This window comes from Falco peregrinus, chromosome 5 (assembly GCF_023634155.1).
Source record: "Falco peregrinus isolate bFalPer1 chromosome 5, bFalPer1.pri, whole genome shotgun sequence".
Taxonomy (NCBI): Eukaryota; Metazoa; Chordata; class Aves; order Falconiformes; family Falconidae; genus Falco; species Falco peregrinus.
The window spans coordinates 107,859,490-107,876,965 of NC_073725.1; the positions used below are offsets into that span (position 1 = coordinate 107,859,490).

General features: G+C 48.1%; 1 protein-coding gene across 1 annotated transcript; it reads right to left on the reverse strand.

The window, feature by feature from the left end:
- Positions 1-1,653: 1,653 nt before the first annotated feature.
- Positions 1,654-16,895, reverse strand: RBM5 (RNA binding motif protein 5). Its single transcript, XM_055804371.1, has 24 exons — positions 16,736-16,895; positions 16,152-16,599; positions 15,637-15,792; positions 13,818-13,887; positions 13,259-13,332; positions 10,831-10,914; positions 10,074-10,134; positions 9,848-9,913; positions 9,538-9,698; positions 8,396-8,493; positions 7,851-7,938; positions 7,560-7,637; positions 7,399-7,471; positions 6,785-6,870; positions 6,354-6,432; positions 5,996-6,087; positions 5,293-5,457; positions 4,693-4,839; positions 4,541-4,612; positions 3,933-4,112; positions 3,653-3,727; positions 3,074-3,171; positions 2,866-2,995; positions 1,654-2,303 (listed from the first exon to the last, which is right to left on the reverse strand). Exons 1-24 carry the CDS (start codon positions 16,750-16,752, stop codon positions 2,178-2,180), a joined length of 2,724 nt encoding a protein of 907 aa, XP_055660346.1. The 5' UTR covers positions 16,753-16,895; the 3' UTR covers positions 1,654-2,177.
- Between the last annotated feature and the right edge of the window lie 581 nt (positions 16,896-17,476).

Below are 17,476 nucleotides of genomic sequence, written 5' to 3' on the forward strand. Positions count from 1 at the left end.
ACAGTACGCTCCTGGCTCTGCACCGCAGCCGTTCTGCCAGAGGTACCGGCTGGGGCTGGCTCAGCTCCTGGCACCAGGGCAGCACTTTGCCGCAGCAAAGAGGGAGTGAGCCTGGCAGGAGCCGACCGGAGCCAGGAGAACGCTGTACTGTGCCCACCGCAGGCATGCCCCCCCTCGCCTGGGGCAGCGACCCCCCATCAGGAGGATGAGCTGTGAAGGGGATTGATGGGCCGGGAAGAAGCTGAGCTGCACAAATGCACTTTATCGACCCATCAAGTCCACCTGCTGGGAAACAACACCCCCCCCCCCCCCCCCACTTTGCCGCATCGCCAGCTGGGGCATACGGGGAGGTGCGGGAGACTGCTGCCAGGCAGAGCAGTCCCTGCGCAGTGCACCGGGCCTGTCTCCCCCTACCATCATCCTGCGGGGGGCAACTGAGGCAGAGCGCTGGCACTCAGGTGGTCTGGCCCACCTGGCATCCGCTGCGATGCTGCACCCTGGGAGCCAGCTCTGCGCCCACTCTCCCCACCAGCCTGGCACAGCAACGTTCCTGGCTCCAGCTGCCCACCGCGAGCCGGGGGGCTGCACCCATCCTACCTTAGACCCCACTGCTGCACCCACTGCTGGGGCCGGGCCCGCAGCGATGCTCAGGAAGCCTTGCACAGAGGCAACGTGCATGTGAAGGGCGTGCGACGGCCGGGCCACGCCTGCCACCTGGTGGCACGGCCCAGGGACACGGCAGCGGCCACCCGCCCTCCCCCCCGCAGTCCCCCGGCCCCGTCCCGCATGCCGGGCTGCGGCCCCCGGGGCAGGGACCGGGGCTTTCCCGACCTCGGCCCACCCCCCGCCGGGAAACCCTCAGAAATGAGGCCCGCGGCCCAGGCAGGTTTGGCAGCAAAGCGGGGTTCACCCCACCCCGCAACGCAGCCACAGAAGGGCCTTGCACCGCAAGGGGTGGTGGAGCTTCTGCTCCGTCCGGAACTGTTCCTATGCCCACCTGGACAGTGCTGGCCTGGTTACTCCACGGGGAAAGACTTCTCCTGGCTTGGCTTCCCAGGGGAGGCTGGGCAAGCTCCACAGCCGAAGGGGAAGAGGGTGCAAGGGTGACGATACCCCAGACGCAAGCGCCGGCAGAGGGAAAAACGTGAAAACAGTAACTGAAGGGAGGAAACCTCCGGGAAGAGGTGGTTCACCATCACCCAGCCTCCACAGCTCTGTGGCACTGTGCCCAGTGAGGCTGGAGACACGCCTCGGGGGAGCACACAGGCCCCATGCCAGGCTCAGACCCCCGCTGAGGGGTTGGCAACCTGTCCCCTTCAGCCCACCACCCACCGGAGCACTGCTCGCAATACCCAGGGGCTCCAGGGCAGGCAGCAAGCTTCAGAGGCGTTTCTGCTGGTCCTGTCCTGCTCCCATAGCTATGGCCGGATGGGATACAAGAAGAGCTGGTCCTCCACCAGCCAGCATTCACGCTGAAGCTGTGACAAAGACACTTAAGGTACAGCACAGGGATGAAAGGAAGCAGGAGAGTGGAACGCTACGTGGAGGAGGGAGACTCCAGGATGAAGTCTCTCATGAAGGAAGAAGCAGAACCACAGAAAGGACCAGTAGCATTGGCAACTTATTCTTCATTCACCCACTGAGAAACAGAAATAGGATCATTTTTGGATGTATTTCTTTTGGAAATGAGCCAAACTGGCAACTAGAATCAAAGTCTTCAAAAAGTCTATACAAAGATGTATCATACAAAATGTACAGGTAAATTCTCCAAAAAAAAAAAAACCCAAACCAAAAACAAAAACCCAAAACCCAGACAGACAATACAACAAAGAGAGCAGAGATGGTGTGAAACCACAGCTAACAGGTCCTGCCCCTGCTCCAGAGGGCAGGGACAGCATCTGGACAACACGCTCCAAACACAAAATACATTACATTATGTACAGGACCGTATAAAGATCAGCATCCCCTTTGGTCTAACCAGGAGCTCTCCAGCATGAAGTTTGGGGCAGTTCAAACAATCTGCTCATGGAAGTGTTACATGCCGAGAGGGGAAAAAAGTCCAAGGGAATGAAATGGTCAACTCTAAACCATAACCAGGATACAGGCAGGCCACCAAGGCTACAGAGTTTAACAGTCAGTTCTGGCTAACAAGTGTGTGCTTTGCGGGCCACAGCGCGTTACTCCATCTCCGTGAAGCGAGCAAACATGGCTTTCCGCACTGCATCTTTGTATGAATCTGCAGTGGAGACACCGTAGGAGCTGCCCTTGGCTCCCAAGCCAGCTCCTCTCATTCGTACTTGGGCCTGCAAGGGAAAATACACATGCTTCAGCTCTGCAGCGAGGCCACACCACCACGCAAAACACCACAGGAAAAGTCATCAATCCAGCCAACTTCTCCAGCTCCCCTGGGGATCCCACACAGCTATAAATACTGACACCAGGAGATGAGACCGCACACAGCATCCCACACTTGCTGGCTCCACACTGCTCCAACCCCAGCCGAAATGGAACGGCACAGAATGTGGTTCCTAACAGAGTAACCCTGAGCAGCCAGACCCAAAGCCAGCAGCTGGGGGGAGGTAGGGCGGCCCACCCCGAGGTACGCAGCTCAAGGGCAGGCCCACTGCCACAGCACCCCACAGCACCTCAGGAGCAGATTTCTGAAGGGAGACAGAAGCAGAGCCCTGCCTGTCCGAGTCCCAGCTCTGCCTCAGCTTTAGCATCTGATGGGACAAACAGGAGCAGGAGCGAATATCAACAGAGGCAGCTTTGCTGTGGACAACCATTTTGTCCCTTGAGCAGCAAGTGCTTCTGGATTAAAAACAGGCACCAAACCTCATCAAAGCAGCATCCATCTCCACTTACCTCAATGGGTGCTGTGATGCCCTGACATTTTCTTCCCAAGCCTGAGCCTTCCCTCCAGCCCATGGCCTGCAGCATCTTGTTGCCGATGTTACTGTTGTCAAGGCCATCTTTGGTGGGCTGCTCGTAATTACTGCAGGAAGAAGAGAGGAGTTAACCACATTGCTCATCGTGCATCGAAGCAATTGCTGAGGAGCTCTCAGATACATACACTGTGCCAGCATCGTACACCTTCTTGCGCTTTGGCTCAGGAGGCTCCGGGATGCCGTACTTCTCCCGCCTCTCTGCTGCTCTGTCTCTGTATTTCATCTGCATGAGGGAACCAGATTTAGTACTGATTTTTGAAAACACTTTTGCTCATCTTTGAGCTATGAGTAAGCTACATGCCTGCTATGACAGGTATCTGTCCGCTGCAGCCTGCTAATACACAGCTTGACTAACACCACAGAAGAGAACCTCAAGCAAGTCCCTGGAGCACATGGGAACCTGCACTAGGGTAGGAAGAGTCTGGCCCCAACACCTGCTGGATTAGCCCTCGATTGGCCACTCAAAGGTTTCTGGTCTCACTCTGGCAACCCTGAGCTGGAGGTGAAATGGCCCTTCCCTGCTAAGAAGTAGTCGTGGGATATAGGACACTTCTCTCCATGCAACAGGACAACTCTGAACCTTGACCCAAGAAGGGGTTGGCTTACAAGGATTATCTCAAGTGACATGTGTCAGGATAAAGAGCTCAACATATCACCTGTGCAGGTTTTCCATTAGCTACTCATCTGCTCATCTCAGCACTGACCTCTCTCTCACGCAGCTCCAAGGCTTCAAGTTCCTGCTCTGAAAGCTTTGATCTCCTGTAGATATCCATGTTTTGCTGAAACAAGGAGATTCCTGTTAACAGCATGACACATGCAACAGCTCCTTTCACGTAAGTAGCTGACTTTTGGGAGAGCAACAATCCAATGCAGTATGTTTGATTTAATAGGAACAGTTTTCCAAACTGTGACAGGTATTATAGCTTTGGTTTATACACCGAATTATGGCAACCAAGTACCCTCCTGACAGCGTAACGCAACTACCTTGTGCAAGTCAGACAGCTGCTGGTGCCGAATCAGAGCATCTTTATTTGGGAACTGCCTTCTACACAGCAGACAAGCCATCTTCTTCCAGTCAGTCAGCTTCTCTTCCTCATTCTCCATTCTTTCCAGTAAGTCCTCATCGTTATCACTATCGCCACTGTAGGCAGCCACAAGGCCACGCTAAGAAAGGAAGGACAGTGTTAGGTGGAACATGACAGCATCACCACAGTTTGGAGAGCCCAAAAAGGGAACGTGGAGACTGTAGATGTGTTTGGTGTTGCACAGGAGGGGCATCACCCTCTCATTACTAAGGATGAAACGCAACTGAAAAGAACAATATACTACAGTGGCAGCCAGACTTACTTCCCACTAACCAAACAGTAATTTAAGTACCATGCTTTTGGAAACCTCAAAACCTCAACCGAGCTCTTAAGCAGAGAAAAGCTGTGATTTCTTCTAGCCTCATCTTACTGCACTTGTGTCAGACCACTGTAACCACCACAGCTTTTTACAGATGATGCTGTGGAAAGCAAGGATTTCCTAGAACTCTTCTAAAATGCTTTACCGGTAACCTTTGGGAATACCTCTGCCAGGTATCTCACACTCACCTTCAGTGGATTTTCATCATCCCCATTCTTCAACACCTCTGGCAAGATCTGCTGTCTCTCAGACAGAGCTCCCTGGATGAGACAACAATGCCATGAGCACCAAGCTCTCTGCCATACCACACCCCGCTCCATACTACTGCCAGCACTTTCACCTTCTTCTCAAAGAGGGCAAAGCCTGCATCTGCAGCCGCTGACTCTTTCCGCTCCTCCTCCCTGGTACTCAGTGGCTGGAAGCTATTCTTGAAGTTCTCTTTCTGCTTGTTCAAACTCTTTGCCCAGCGCTCCATGTCTTTAGCAATCTGAAATGCAGAGTGGTTTGCTCAGACAGCTCCCCTCACAGCTGTCAATCTTGCGTACAGTTTCCAGAACAAGTCAACCCACTACCTTTTCTTTTTAAAATCACAGGACACTGGATGTAGTGCAGCTGTTTCCCTGTATACAGTGTTCAAAGATACCGCAGCTTGCTTCTTTTACTGTATGAACCCTTCTTATCGATCTAATCCTTGAAGTGATGGCTTAGTTATACTCCCACTGGTCCTGGCATGATTCCATATGCATTCCTCCTATGCAGAGCTTATTTCTGCACTGAAGCCTTGCCAACTCCACCTCTCCTCAGCCCTCTACAATACTTGCAGATTGCAGGCATACACCCCACCGAATAACCTAGGATTTCCTTTATCATGAAAAAGGAGAACCATTATGCCATTTCACAGAAGACTTTAGCCCAGTTACAATCCCATTTTGTCTTTTACCTGTTGAGCAGTTTTACTTTTAGGCTTCTCTTTCTTCTCCTTCACTTCTTTGGTGGTAGTTGTGGTAGCTGTTTGTTGGTACGTGACACCTTCTGCAGCAGGCATGTAGGTCTCTTTTTCGCCATCCCAGTAAAGGTACTGCTGGGTTAAGGCATTGTAGTAATACTGCCAAAGGAAGAGTCAAGACAGTTAAATGCTTCATACAAGCTAAACATCCAAGGAAGAACCAAAGCTGGCTGTTTGATTCATACTACTGCATCAAATAGGAAGGTGTTCTGTAGAGTCCAAACAAGTTCTGCAGACTCCACAAAGGAGTCAAAAGGCATGACGTGGCTGAAGCGGCTGCCCCCAGACACAGGCCTTCTGCCCAACAGCACTACAGAAAGCCTTCTGCCTCTCTCAACAGATGACCCACCAGAGCCCCGAGCTAGGTGCACTTTGCATGCACCCAGCAGCAAAATAGCTCCGTTAGGATTAGCTCTTTTCACAAACACTATGTGGGCCAAACTGTGAGGAAAATTAAGGGAAGGAGAGAAAAATGGAAGAGCTATACCAGAGGGAAGTCCCAGTCCTACACACACTGCTGAACGTTATCTGTTACATTCAGTATTTTGTGCACCTCAAAGTTAATTTCACTTGTATGATGAGACAGGGAACTAATGGACTTCAACAGTTAAGACAGGTGGGAAGAACTTGTGTTTACCTGGGAATTAGGATCATAGTAGAGCCCTGTTACAGGATCATAATAATATCCTGAAGATTCATCATATTGGTAGGTGGAAGTGTCAGGGACAGCTGTAAAAAAATTAAAGTGTGGGATATGGTCGTTCCAGTCGAATTCAGACAGGTATCTTTCTGTATTTCAGTTAAAATTCTGAGTTTATTACCAGCCACAATGGCAGGCATGTCTGTAAAGGGCTCTTAATCACCCATGCAGAACACACTCCAGGGACAGCTTCACCACTGACATATGGCGATAAGAGCACTCAGCCAAAGCCAAGTCTCTCTCTTACTATACAGTGACAGATACCTGTCCCCACCAGCAACGCCCAACTGCTTACCGTACTTGGTTCCAGGGACTACGCCAGTCGGGGGAGCCGTTTGTGCCTGAGTGCTAGTGGTAGGTGGTGCTGATTGTGTCTGAAAAAAAAACCCAAATCAGGAACCTCAATTAGAAAATCTGTCACCAAGGTGCAAGAAAACAAGGACAGCGAGCTAAGGCATGAGCAGCCCACACCACACATACAACAGCTAGTTCCTCTTCACCAGTACACTTAGCACTCACCTTTAACCAACAAAAAAAAACTATAAACAAGAAACTTTTCACAGAAAAGAATTGGCAGATGATTTATGACCATAAGCACTGTGAGCAACCCACGGACACTCAGCAGCTTTGCTGTACCACCCACTTTAAAGAGAGAAGGCAACAGCTAAACCAGATATCCCACATAACCCTGTGTTGAAAGCAAGGAGCAATTAGTGCTGTAATTACCGGAGAGTCAGGTGAGTTTGTCTGTTGATTATATAACTGAGGACTCTGGGACACGACTGCAGCTGTGGTGGTAGTGACTGGAGCTCCTGCCAACAGAGAGCGATAATGGATAAGCCAACTGATCTGTAGAACAGTATTTCATCCTAGTGCTAAAATTACTTTGTTTACAGTTTCAGCTCCCAATTCCAACTCCAGCAGCCAAACAAGGCAGTAAACGTTCAAAAGGAGACAGATACACAGTGGGTATTTTCTAACCAGACAAGGAACAGTTTCCTTTTCAGGAGGAAATATTCTGCTCCCAAGGCCAGTGACTCGTGGCATCTGAGAGCTGCTAGTGCTCAAGATTTGTCTAGAGCTGCTTACACAGTTCTCACGAGCTCAAGGCTTTTGTCAATAGGCTGGAGTGGAGGCTGCGCTCTCACCTCACCAACTAGAGAACCCACTTGAACCAATCTGTTACGGTCCTCTAGCAACACATACTCATTCACACATCCTGAAAGCAAGGAGAGCCAAGTGTCCCTTTACACAGCAAAGTAACAAAGGCTACAGTAAAATACTGCTATTGCAACACTATGATTACAGACAAGAGCATCCCCACATGTCAGAAGTACTACCTGATATGGTAGCTGCATCTGTGTCCAATACTCCTCCTTGATTTTGGTAGTACTGCTGGTAATCCTGGGAGTACTGCAAATGGAGAAGAACAACAATGCAAGATGAGCAGATACCCAAATCACAACCACCTACTGGTTAAAGCATAACCACCACTACTAACCTGAGCATACTGTGTGTAGCCATCCTGTCCTGACTGGAGGTAACTGTAGTCAAGGGTGCTGCCTTCTCCAGCCTGTGGCTGAAATTCGAGCAGGTAATTTTTGTTAGAACAGATACGGTTACTGTATTTAGGGATTCTGACACTGTTTAGGCTCCAGCCCAACTGTCAGCTCACATCCGTCAAAGCAGCTTTGGTCAGTTCAAGCAAGCAAGTGGCCAACAGTGAAACTGTATGCTCTACATTTTCTTTTTCAGGAAAACACAACTATGAGCACCAAACTCCAAATCATACCTGAGTGGATGACCACTGAGCTGCAGCAATGGCTGTACTTGCCACAGAGAAGGCGCTGACTCTGTTACCGTCTGGGAGAAGCAAGTCTCTGTAACCACAAAAATCATGCATCTGAGTAAATACTGCTTTTTGCTGAAGTGTCTCCTTATGCAAGGGGGCAGAGTCTGCCCTTACACGTGGATTTCTTGGCAGTTACAAAACATTCTGATTATAATGAATGAGCCAAAGCACTGCTTGGCAAGTAAAGGAACTTGAGGTTCATTGTTGTACAGTCAATAACAAGTCACTAAGTCTCCAAGGAAACAAGCATGCTATGTACACAAGTAGTTATGATGTTATCTTCAGAGGACTGGAAATAGGGGTGGTAGGAAACACTGCTTTCACTCTCCCCACACACAGTAAAAAGCTGGATGTATGCAACACAAGACACATAAGCAAAACTTTGGAGTGACAGTAATCTTAAAAAGCCTGGGTGACAACACATCTCCAATATAAACGGCAGGGGTAGGGGGGGGTGTAAAAAATAAACTGTTACTGCAACTCACTTTCTGGCACTCTTTGCAAAGTCAACACCAATTGTTTTGCCATCAATTTTTAATGGTGGCTGAAGACTTTGTAAAATCTGCAGCAGTTGAGAAGCATCCTACAAGAAAAAACACTCATTATTATAGGCAGGTTACTGGAGATTCACAAGTTTCCAAAGCTTCACCTTTTCACATACAGCCGCTGAAAGCAGGTAGTGCTGTAAGAACACCTCCATCTTCTCATACTATACACATGTAGAAGAGCACAATGGGACCGATCACAGCCCACATGCCAACAGTGCATGCTTCCCTCCCCAGGTCACTGAAGATGTTTGCCCCAAATTACTCCAAAAGGGAGGCCAAGCAGGTATCGAGATCAGGCACCTGTTTTCAGGCAGCAACAACTGTTCCACTCTACCTACAGCAGGCCCAAACAGATCATGCTGCTGACTTGAGTTTGGTACGTAGAATCATTTAGGTTGGAAAAGACCTTTAAGATCAAGTCCAACTGTAAAGCTAGCACTGCCAAGTCCACCACTAAGCCATGTCCCTAAGTGCTGTATCTACAGATCTTTTAAGGACCTCCAGGACAAAGACTTTACCATCCTTCAGGGACCCTATGCCAGTATCTGTCCTCCTTCACAGTAAAGAGGTTTTCCTTGTACCTCACTGCAATTTTCCATGTTTCAACTTAATGCTATTTCCTAGTGTCCTATCCCTGCATACCCTCAAGAAAAATGTCTCTCTGCTGTCCCTAGACCCTCCCTTTGGATGCTGCAGAGAGCAGCAATACCCCCCTCCTCCCCTTCCTTCTCAAGGTGGAAGGCCAATTCTGCACACTCTGTCCCATATTATATGCTCCAGACCTTAATTTCAGTTAACAAAATACTATCCCAGACCTATTTTTGTGATCCAAGCATGAAACCAGCCTTTAATCCAGAATAGCTCTCTGCTACGGAAACAGCTTTCCTACGTGCTCACAACATCCCCACCACCTTCTTTCCCAACTGCAGCTAAAGATGAAAAGCTTTGACACACCGAGTTTCAATTAACCTTTGGTGAACCAGAGCAGTCAGTCAGACAGCTCAAAAGCTCTAAATGCTTCAGCTACAGAAGCACGTTAACAAGCTGTTTCTCTCCCAACACATCAGTAAGGCCCTCACCATGGCAGAAGACAGCTGCACAAACGCAAAGCCTCTATTTTGCTGCGTCTGCTTGTCTTTGATTAGACGAATATTATTGACTGCCAGAGATGCGTATGGAGACAAGGCAGTCATGATGGATTCCACTACTGTGTGAGGAGCAATGTTTCGGAGAATGATGGCTGAGGAGAAAAGAGAGTATGATATTAGCTGTGCATGTAACCGCTTTCTGGCGTAGTTCAGGTCCTTCAGCAGGTAGTCTGAGGTACAGGAAGGATTTCAGTCCCTGCGTTCACGTATCAAATTATAAAACAAATCAAAGATTACTTACTATCACAGTAATAATCCACAGACTGAACGGCTTCTGATGCTCCAGGTGGCACCTCCTGTTCTGAATCTTCGTAAGAAGAAGAAAATGTTTTAGTCACAATACGGCTCATTCTCTCAAACCGAGCATTTCACAAGCCAGCCTAGGACCTACAGTGAACTTTGTTTCCTACACAGGAGAGAAAGTTTTCCACAAAATCAAACACAGCCAAGAGATCAGTGTAACATACCAAATTTGTCCGCTCCACAGCGGAAGCATTTTAGCCTCCTTCTGAAGTTGTAAAGGCAGCACTATGAGGAATAAGAGAAGTCTAGTAAGAACTCAAGTGATTTGTTAAAATGGTTGCATTTGCTGTATAGCAACAAAAACTAGACTTTCACACAAAGTAACATAACAAAGCTAAACCCACCAGAACAATCAAGAACAGCAAAAGCCACCCTTGCCCATATCACAGCTCCTTTTCAGAATATCCCAACTATCTCTCCCTTAGTCCTCCTGAACTCTTCAGTTATTTTAACTGCGAGGTCTTCAACTTACAATCCCAGGCATAGGAACTACTTAAAAAGCATGTTAAAATCAAACACAGGGTGGAAAACAAGTTACCCTTACGGGCAAGAAATGTAGCTAAAGCCCGACAAACAGCCTAGTCCTCATCTTACTAAATCACCTCCACTGGCTGTGTGAAACAAGGAGCACACAGCAGCCTATAGCAGACCAGCAGCAATTCAACAGTAAATTAGCCATCACCTCGCAACTTCTTACTCTAGCACACCTCACCACCCAATCTGTGTTCTGCAGCAACACCTCAGTGACTCCATCTATTTTGCCACCCGAGCTAGGAAACGTTTTCATTCCTGCATTTTACTGTTCCTATGCTTATCACACAGACCAGGAGCACAAGCAGGTTTGGATCACGTATCACTTTGTTCAAGCCAGAGCCACTGAAAAGCACAGAGGACTCCTGCCCATAGAACCACATGTGATACCTTGTTGCAAAGCCAGTCCTCAAATTTAGGCCTGGGGTTGCTGTAGTGCATCGCGATCTGCTTCCCTTGGATCACCAGCTTTTTCTGCAAAAAAAGTGGTTTCAATTATTCCTGTATCGAGGCACACATGTTCATTTTCCCATGGCAGAGCACCCTTCGGAGGAATCAGTGCTCCCGAATTAAATGGACAACATATGGGGAGGATGTGGAGGACAACCACCGCCACCTACACCCTGCCCATCCAATCCTGCAGAGAGGAGGACGAGGGCAGCAAGAGAATGGGATGTGGAGCAAAGATAAACGGAATCAGGGAGTGTTGAAAAAGCTGCCAAACACTAAACGCTGACATGGAACCAGAAAGTGTCTCGAAGGAGACAAAGTCCTAACCTGCTGCATTCAGGATTAACACGTTTTTAGGAGTCTCTTTGCCCCCACATTTCTATTCACTTCTGGTATAGTACTGAGCAACATTTTAAACATCCTTAGGTAACGGCTTCACTTCTTCCCCTACTCCAAATACCCCAGACCTTTTAAAAACCACATTTGGATTACTTTTCCAAGCACTTTCTTCACAAGTGTCCCTTTGAAAATACAGTAATTCCTCCCAAAGGGACCCTGCTTAAGACTTCTTGGAGACCGGATTACAAGTGCCATCAACTGAAATGTAACTCAGAGTGGTTTCCTTTGACTAATGCATCAGTTCAATGGGAAGCCTGCACAAGAGGTTTGTGTTCTTCATTCAGGCAGGAGCTCTCCAAAATGAGTAACTAGACTGCAAGTGAAGCTTCTCCAAGGGTAGGAAAAGTTCATAATGCTTTCAGCATGTCCTCTCACTCCGACTTTAGAGGAGTTAGGAATTTACGTCTAGTTAAGAAGCCTTGATTCTCAGCCTCACACTTTGCCAGGTGTGGCTATGCAGAATGCCCTTTCACAATATGGCCATCAACATAGTTTAGTCAAACAGGTGAAGTCTGTCTGAGGAAGTACATCTGAGGAAGCGCGTATTAAGAGGCCAAACCCCAGACATTTTAACAAACTATTTTTATAGCAGATTGGCTTACTGCAGAGGTACCACAGAAGTGTCAGGACCGGTGGCTTTTCTTGATAACAGGGTCTGACATAGATCTAGCACGTAGCATGAATAAGGCTCTCACATTCTGCACAACTAAATAGGGCAAAGCCATTTCTCCTACCGGCAGGAGGGAGGGTTGGAGGGCCCAGCAATCATTGGATATGCACACATAGAAACAAAGCTGCTGGCATAGTTGCAATACATCATTCTTTCATCTAACAGTCAGCAACTGGGCTGCTGGGGACAGTCTATGTTTTCCCTACTACTAGGGTGGCTGGTTACTGGAGTGAATTTGAGTATGTTTCAATAAATTATGCATCAGTACAGCTTTGTATATATTAAAATTATCTCGTTTCTGAAAACATGCTGAGCATTAATTTTTTGATCTAAATCTTTCCACTGCATTCACCAACCCTACTGAGCAGCATGTCAGGAAAACAGTATTTGAATACTGCTCTCTGGCTGGGGAAATCACCCACCGTACAGGACACATGAAACCCTATTCCAGCGTAAGGCACACAACTTCCATCTGCTGGAACTAACTGCCTGTGAATCCCATTACAGCGCCACTTCTTTATGCATAACGCCAACAGAGCAGATACCATTCCTCATGCTGCCCAGGGACCTTCACATCAAATATTCAATTGTAAAAACAAACAAAGATTTGATATACTTTGCTCACTTTGAGAATTTTTAAGTTCTATTGTGAAACAGACTATGAATATTCAAAAAGGAGCAAAAGCAAGTCAAACTGCAGTGCAACAGGGAAATCCCAGAAACTAGAGGACTCTCATTGCATTTTGGCCCTGCATTAAGTCATACTTCAAAAAAGCCAAAATACACAGCATAACGTATGTGACAATTCACTGTCTATAAAATATAGTTGGAATAAACATGCTTTTCCTCTAGAAGAGCCAGTTCTTCCTCTTTAACTGGAAGAATGCACTATTGCCATGATCTGACACTTCTCTTTCAGGGTTAATATCAACGTAATGCACAGACCTGGTGCTTTCTCTGGCAACAGAGAAGAAATATCAGGTGGAAATAAGTTCAGATTTTCTAAAGACTACTTGCTAAACCTTCATGAGCCAATTAAATTGAAACCAAGCCATTAAAACCATAGCACATTTTACCAGGGAGTGCTCAAAACAACCAATTTTCTCTCCTAATTTTACCCAGTATTTTGTCCTGCTGTTACAAATTTTAATATATACAAAGCCTTTATTCTTTTAAATCATTGTTATGGAACAAACCACTCCTTCCACCTTTATTTTTTCCTTTTTTTTTTTTTTTTTTTTTTAACTGTACAGACTTGTTCCATTTTCAGGAATATCTAGACTTGGTGAGTGAAGCAACCTGATTGGCTTCCATCCAGCTGGTAGCATCTTGAAAGTGATAAAACTCCACGAAGGCGAAACCACGGCTTACACCTAGAGACAGCATTCAGATATAGACGGGATACTTGTGTTAGTCAGTTCCTTTAAAACAGGTGAATCTCTCTCCAACTGCTTCATTACTTCATGACAAAGCAGCTTTACAAATGCGACGCCAACTGCTGGGATCTGCTTGTTATTTTGCCATGGCAAGGAACCAAGCTCCCTTAACTGGCTACATTTCACTCGATTTGAATCCATGTTTAAAGGTAACCATGCAACAGACTACATACTATTAAATGTGTTTATACTATCATTACTTACCAATACCTGTTAACAAAAACCCCTGCAGACAGACTTCTTTTTACATGTTGACCAGCTATCTAAGAGTCTTCCAAAAAGCCACATTCCTTAGCCATGGCAAACCTTTTATTTTTTATTTTTTTTTATTGCATGTGCTTGCAGTTTGGGGGCAATTCTGGATACTCTTTTGGGCTAGGGAAGAGGAAGTTGATGTCAAAAACTGGATTAAGAGCTCTCACCTGTCTTTCTTTTCATCAGCCTCACGTCTGCAGGCTGAGGACCTTCAAAGGACTCAATAAGCTCGCGAATCTGTGTGAGATTTTAATCAGACAGTTAAATTTTCACATCCTGGCAGACAGCTAGGACAGTCACAGAAGCAACCTACCTTACAGTACATGCAAGAGGCACATAGAATCATAACGTTGTCAAACTATCTCAGAGAAAAAGAAAACCTTTATGGAGAACTTAACAAGAGACTGATGAGCACCAGAGAATCCACACAGTTCTTTGCTACACTAAACCAACTGTAGCCTTCCCTTGGCCACAGCATCATCCAGAATCTGAATCCCTATGGCACAACAAGACAAAAAAAACCCCTGTGCTTGCTCCATAGTTTTTATACAGGACACTGTCAGCATCCCTCTCCCTGCTACCTAAAGGCCCCTGGCTCCCAGCACTGTATTCCAAGGCTCCATGATACATACATTAAGGCTCACACTACAGTTCTCATCCTCTAACAGTTCCACTTCTACAGGGGATCTGATGTAAAGCTGCCCATTTACATGCTGACTGGAACTGACATCTTCAGTGCAAGTAGCTTTTTCATCATGAAAAAGTGGAAAAAGCTGAAAAATATGTACATAATCAGAAGTCTTAAGGTAATGTTAAAAAAACAACTAGTAGTTCCAAGATGCATCATCTACAGTCTAAAGTTGAGTTCAGAATTATAAACTTCCCCATAAATTATGCTACAGTTCTTTGCAAAACTATAGAGCTACAACACTTAATACCTCAGAGACAAACTGTTCTGAAATGTTCTGTGTAATGTCTGACTGAGTTGCCTCATTTGGATGCATGAGCTTACACTAGTGACCACTTACAAAAATAGCAGACCAGCACATGATGACTAAAAAAAACCCACTCAGTATTAGGAGGGTAGTAAATAATCAGGAAAAGACAAAAAAATGTAATTCTGTTACAGAAATGGTGCACAGGGATCCTTCATGTTAGCAAAAAAATGCACTAAGATCTTTGAGGCAAAGGTGGAGTCTGCCTGAAAACAAACTGGAATAGTTCTGCTTTTACAGGGTTCCCACTCACCCCTCAAGTAACAGCTGTGGGCCTGTATCTTGGTCATCAAAATAATCCAGCAAGGAAGAAAAAAAAAATAATTAAAAAAGAAAGCTCTAAGCCAATTACATTTAGTATCTTTCCATTAAAAAATGTTAGATAACCACATATCAAGCTCATCTGTACTTGCTCCCTCAGCTCCACAGCAGCCATTTTACGACTTCCACAGCTGTACCCACACAAAGCAGCTTTGTGCCGGGCCATACTCAGCTGAGGAGCTTGGTGGCTGTGTGTAACCCCACCAGTAAGAACTTCTGGCCTCAATAAAGACCCAGAAAAATTCAAGTAAGTACCTCCTCTGTGTCTCTCTCCTGGGGCAGGGAGGAGAAGGAAAAAAACAAAACCAACCAAACAACAAAACATGCGTCTTTCCTCCTATACCAAAAGGCAGAAAAGCACAGGTAGTTTAAAATCCTGTTTAAAGCACTGGTAGTTTAAAAATCCAAACATGCACAAAAAAAGAAGACTATTTGCAAATTATTCTGTTTGAAAGAAACTGGTTAACATTCAACTGACCTCTGTTACTCAACAGCGACAGTTTAAAACCTTTTAGGATTCAAAATGGCAGTGCAACCAACACGTTGGAAAGCGAGCCACCATGATGCAGCTTTCAACAAAATGGCAGCAGCGACTAACACAGACCTGCTGACACAAAGCTGCAGACTTCCCAAGGTGCAAGAAAAGCAAAACCCCTTTCTGGCTACTTACATCGTTCTCTGTAACCGTGATAGGAAGGCCACGTAACATGATGGTTTTGCTTTCTTTCTCATCGTTAATGTCATTCCTGTAGTCGTGCTCTCCATAGTCGCCATCGGAATGGTATCCATCTTCAGATTTGTCACTGTTCCTACGCTCCCGCTCCCTCTGAGAAGCCAGTGCCCAGAATTAACCAGCGCAATTTCTAGCAGCGTGCCCCCGCAACGCCGTAAAAACAAAGCACGACAAGACCACATACGACCACCTTTCTCAGGTTTGGTCCTGATGGCCTCAGGCAGAACACCAAGGTCACCCGTCACCCCCCCCCAACTTCGCCCTTAGCAAACCCCGGGGATGCCAACGCTGGCACTGGGGACCAGGCTGCCGGGCCCCAGGAGGGCTCGTACCGGGACCTGGGGCGAGCACACCACCGCCTGCCCCGGCCCCTTCCCTCCCCCCACGGCGGCCGGAGCTGCTCCATGCTGCAGTGCGCAATGCTCCGGGCCCGGCTTGCCCGCCCCACTCACCTCAGGGCTATCGTAATCGCGGCTGTCGTAGTCTCTATCATAGTCTCGGCTGTCGCGACTGTCGTAGTCTCGGCAATCCCGGCTATCGTAGTCCCGGCAATCGTAGTCTCGGCTGTCACGGCTATCGTAGTCACGGCAATCACGGCTGTCGTAGTCTCGACAATCACGGCTGTCGCGACTGTCGTAGTCTCGGCAGACCCGGCTGTCGCGACTGTCGTAGTCTCGGCTGTCGTAGTCCCGGCAGTCTCGGCTATCGCGGCTGTCATAGTCTCGGCTGTCGTAGTCCCGGCTATCGTAGTCGCGGTAGTCATCGTACCGGTCACCGCGGCGCTCCTCACTGGACCTCTTATAATCAGAGTCCCTACGCCGGCTCCGGGATTCCCGCTCATCACGGTCCTCCCTCTCCACGATGGAACCGTAACGGCCGCTCCGCTCTGTCCTGCTCACGCTGCGGGGCACACCGGGCCGAACTCAGAACGAGAAGAACCTGCAACGAACTCCCACCATCGCCCACCCCACGGGGCCGCCCGCCCCCCCATCCATCCCTTCCTCCCCTCTGTCTTCGCCCTCCCACCCAAGCTCACCGCTTGTCCGAGCCCATGACGCCGTCTACGATCCAAAAGCACGCAGCGAAGCGCTAACCGCCACCACGGGGCGACGAACACACCCGCGCAACCCCTCACTCCCTCGCCACAAAATGGCGCCGAGGTGACTGCCCGTCTTCTACCCAGAAGGCACAGCGGCCGCCGCCTGGAAGTTTCCAAGCGGCGCGCAGGCGCGGCGGCGGCCGCCATCCAGCGGCACGCCGGGAGCTGTAGTGCGGGCCGGGCCGGGGCCGGGGGGGGGGCCGGGGGCGGGCCGGTGGGCGGGGGTCTGCCTCCTTCCCTCCCTCCCCGTCTCCCCGGCGTCCTGCGGTCACAGGGGCGTCGGGCTGGAACGGGCCATCAAAGATCATACAGCCCGACCCCCTGCCACGGGCAGGGACACCTTCCACTCGTCCAGGTTGCTCCAGGCCCCATCCAGCCTGGACACTGCCAGGAATGGGGCATCCACACATACTCTGGGCAACCTGTGCCGGTGTCTCACCACCCTCATCACAAGGCCTTTGTTCTTTATGTCTGACCTAAATCTGCCTGCTTTCAGTTTAAAATCACTGCCCCTTGACCTGTCACTGCAGACCCTGGTGAAAGTCTCCATCTTTCTTATAAGCCCCCGTTAGACATAGAAAGGCTGGAATAAGGTCTCCCTGGAGCCTTCTCCAGGCTGAACAATCCCAGCTCCTCCAGCCTGTCAGGATGTTAAATAGTACTAGTCTCTGTATGGAC

Coding starts and splice junctions, on each gene's coding strand:
- RBM5 (XM_055804371.1), bottom strand. Junction 10,135..10,830: donor AGGACTGGCTTTGCAACAAG/GTATCACATGTG, acceptor TATTCCTCATAG/TGCTGCCTTTACAACTTCAG. Junction 9,914..10,073: donor CTGTGGAGCGGACAAATTTG/GTATGTTACACT, acceptor CTTCTTACGAAG/ATTCAGAACAGGAGGTGCCA.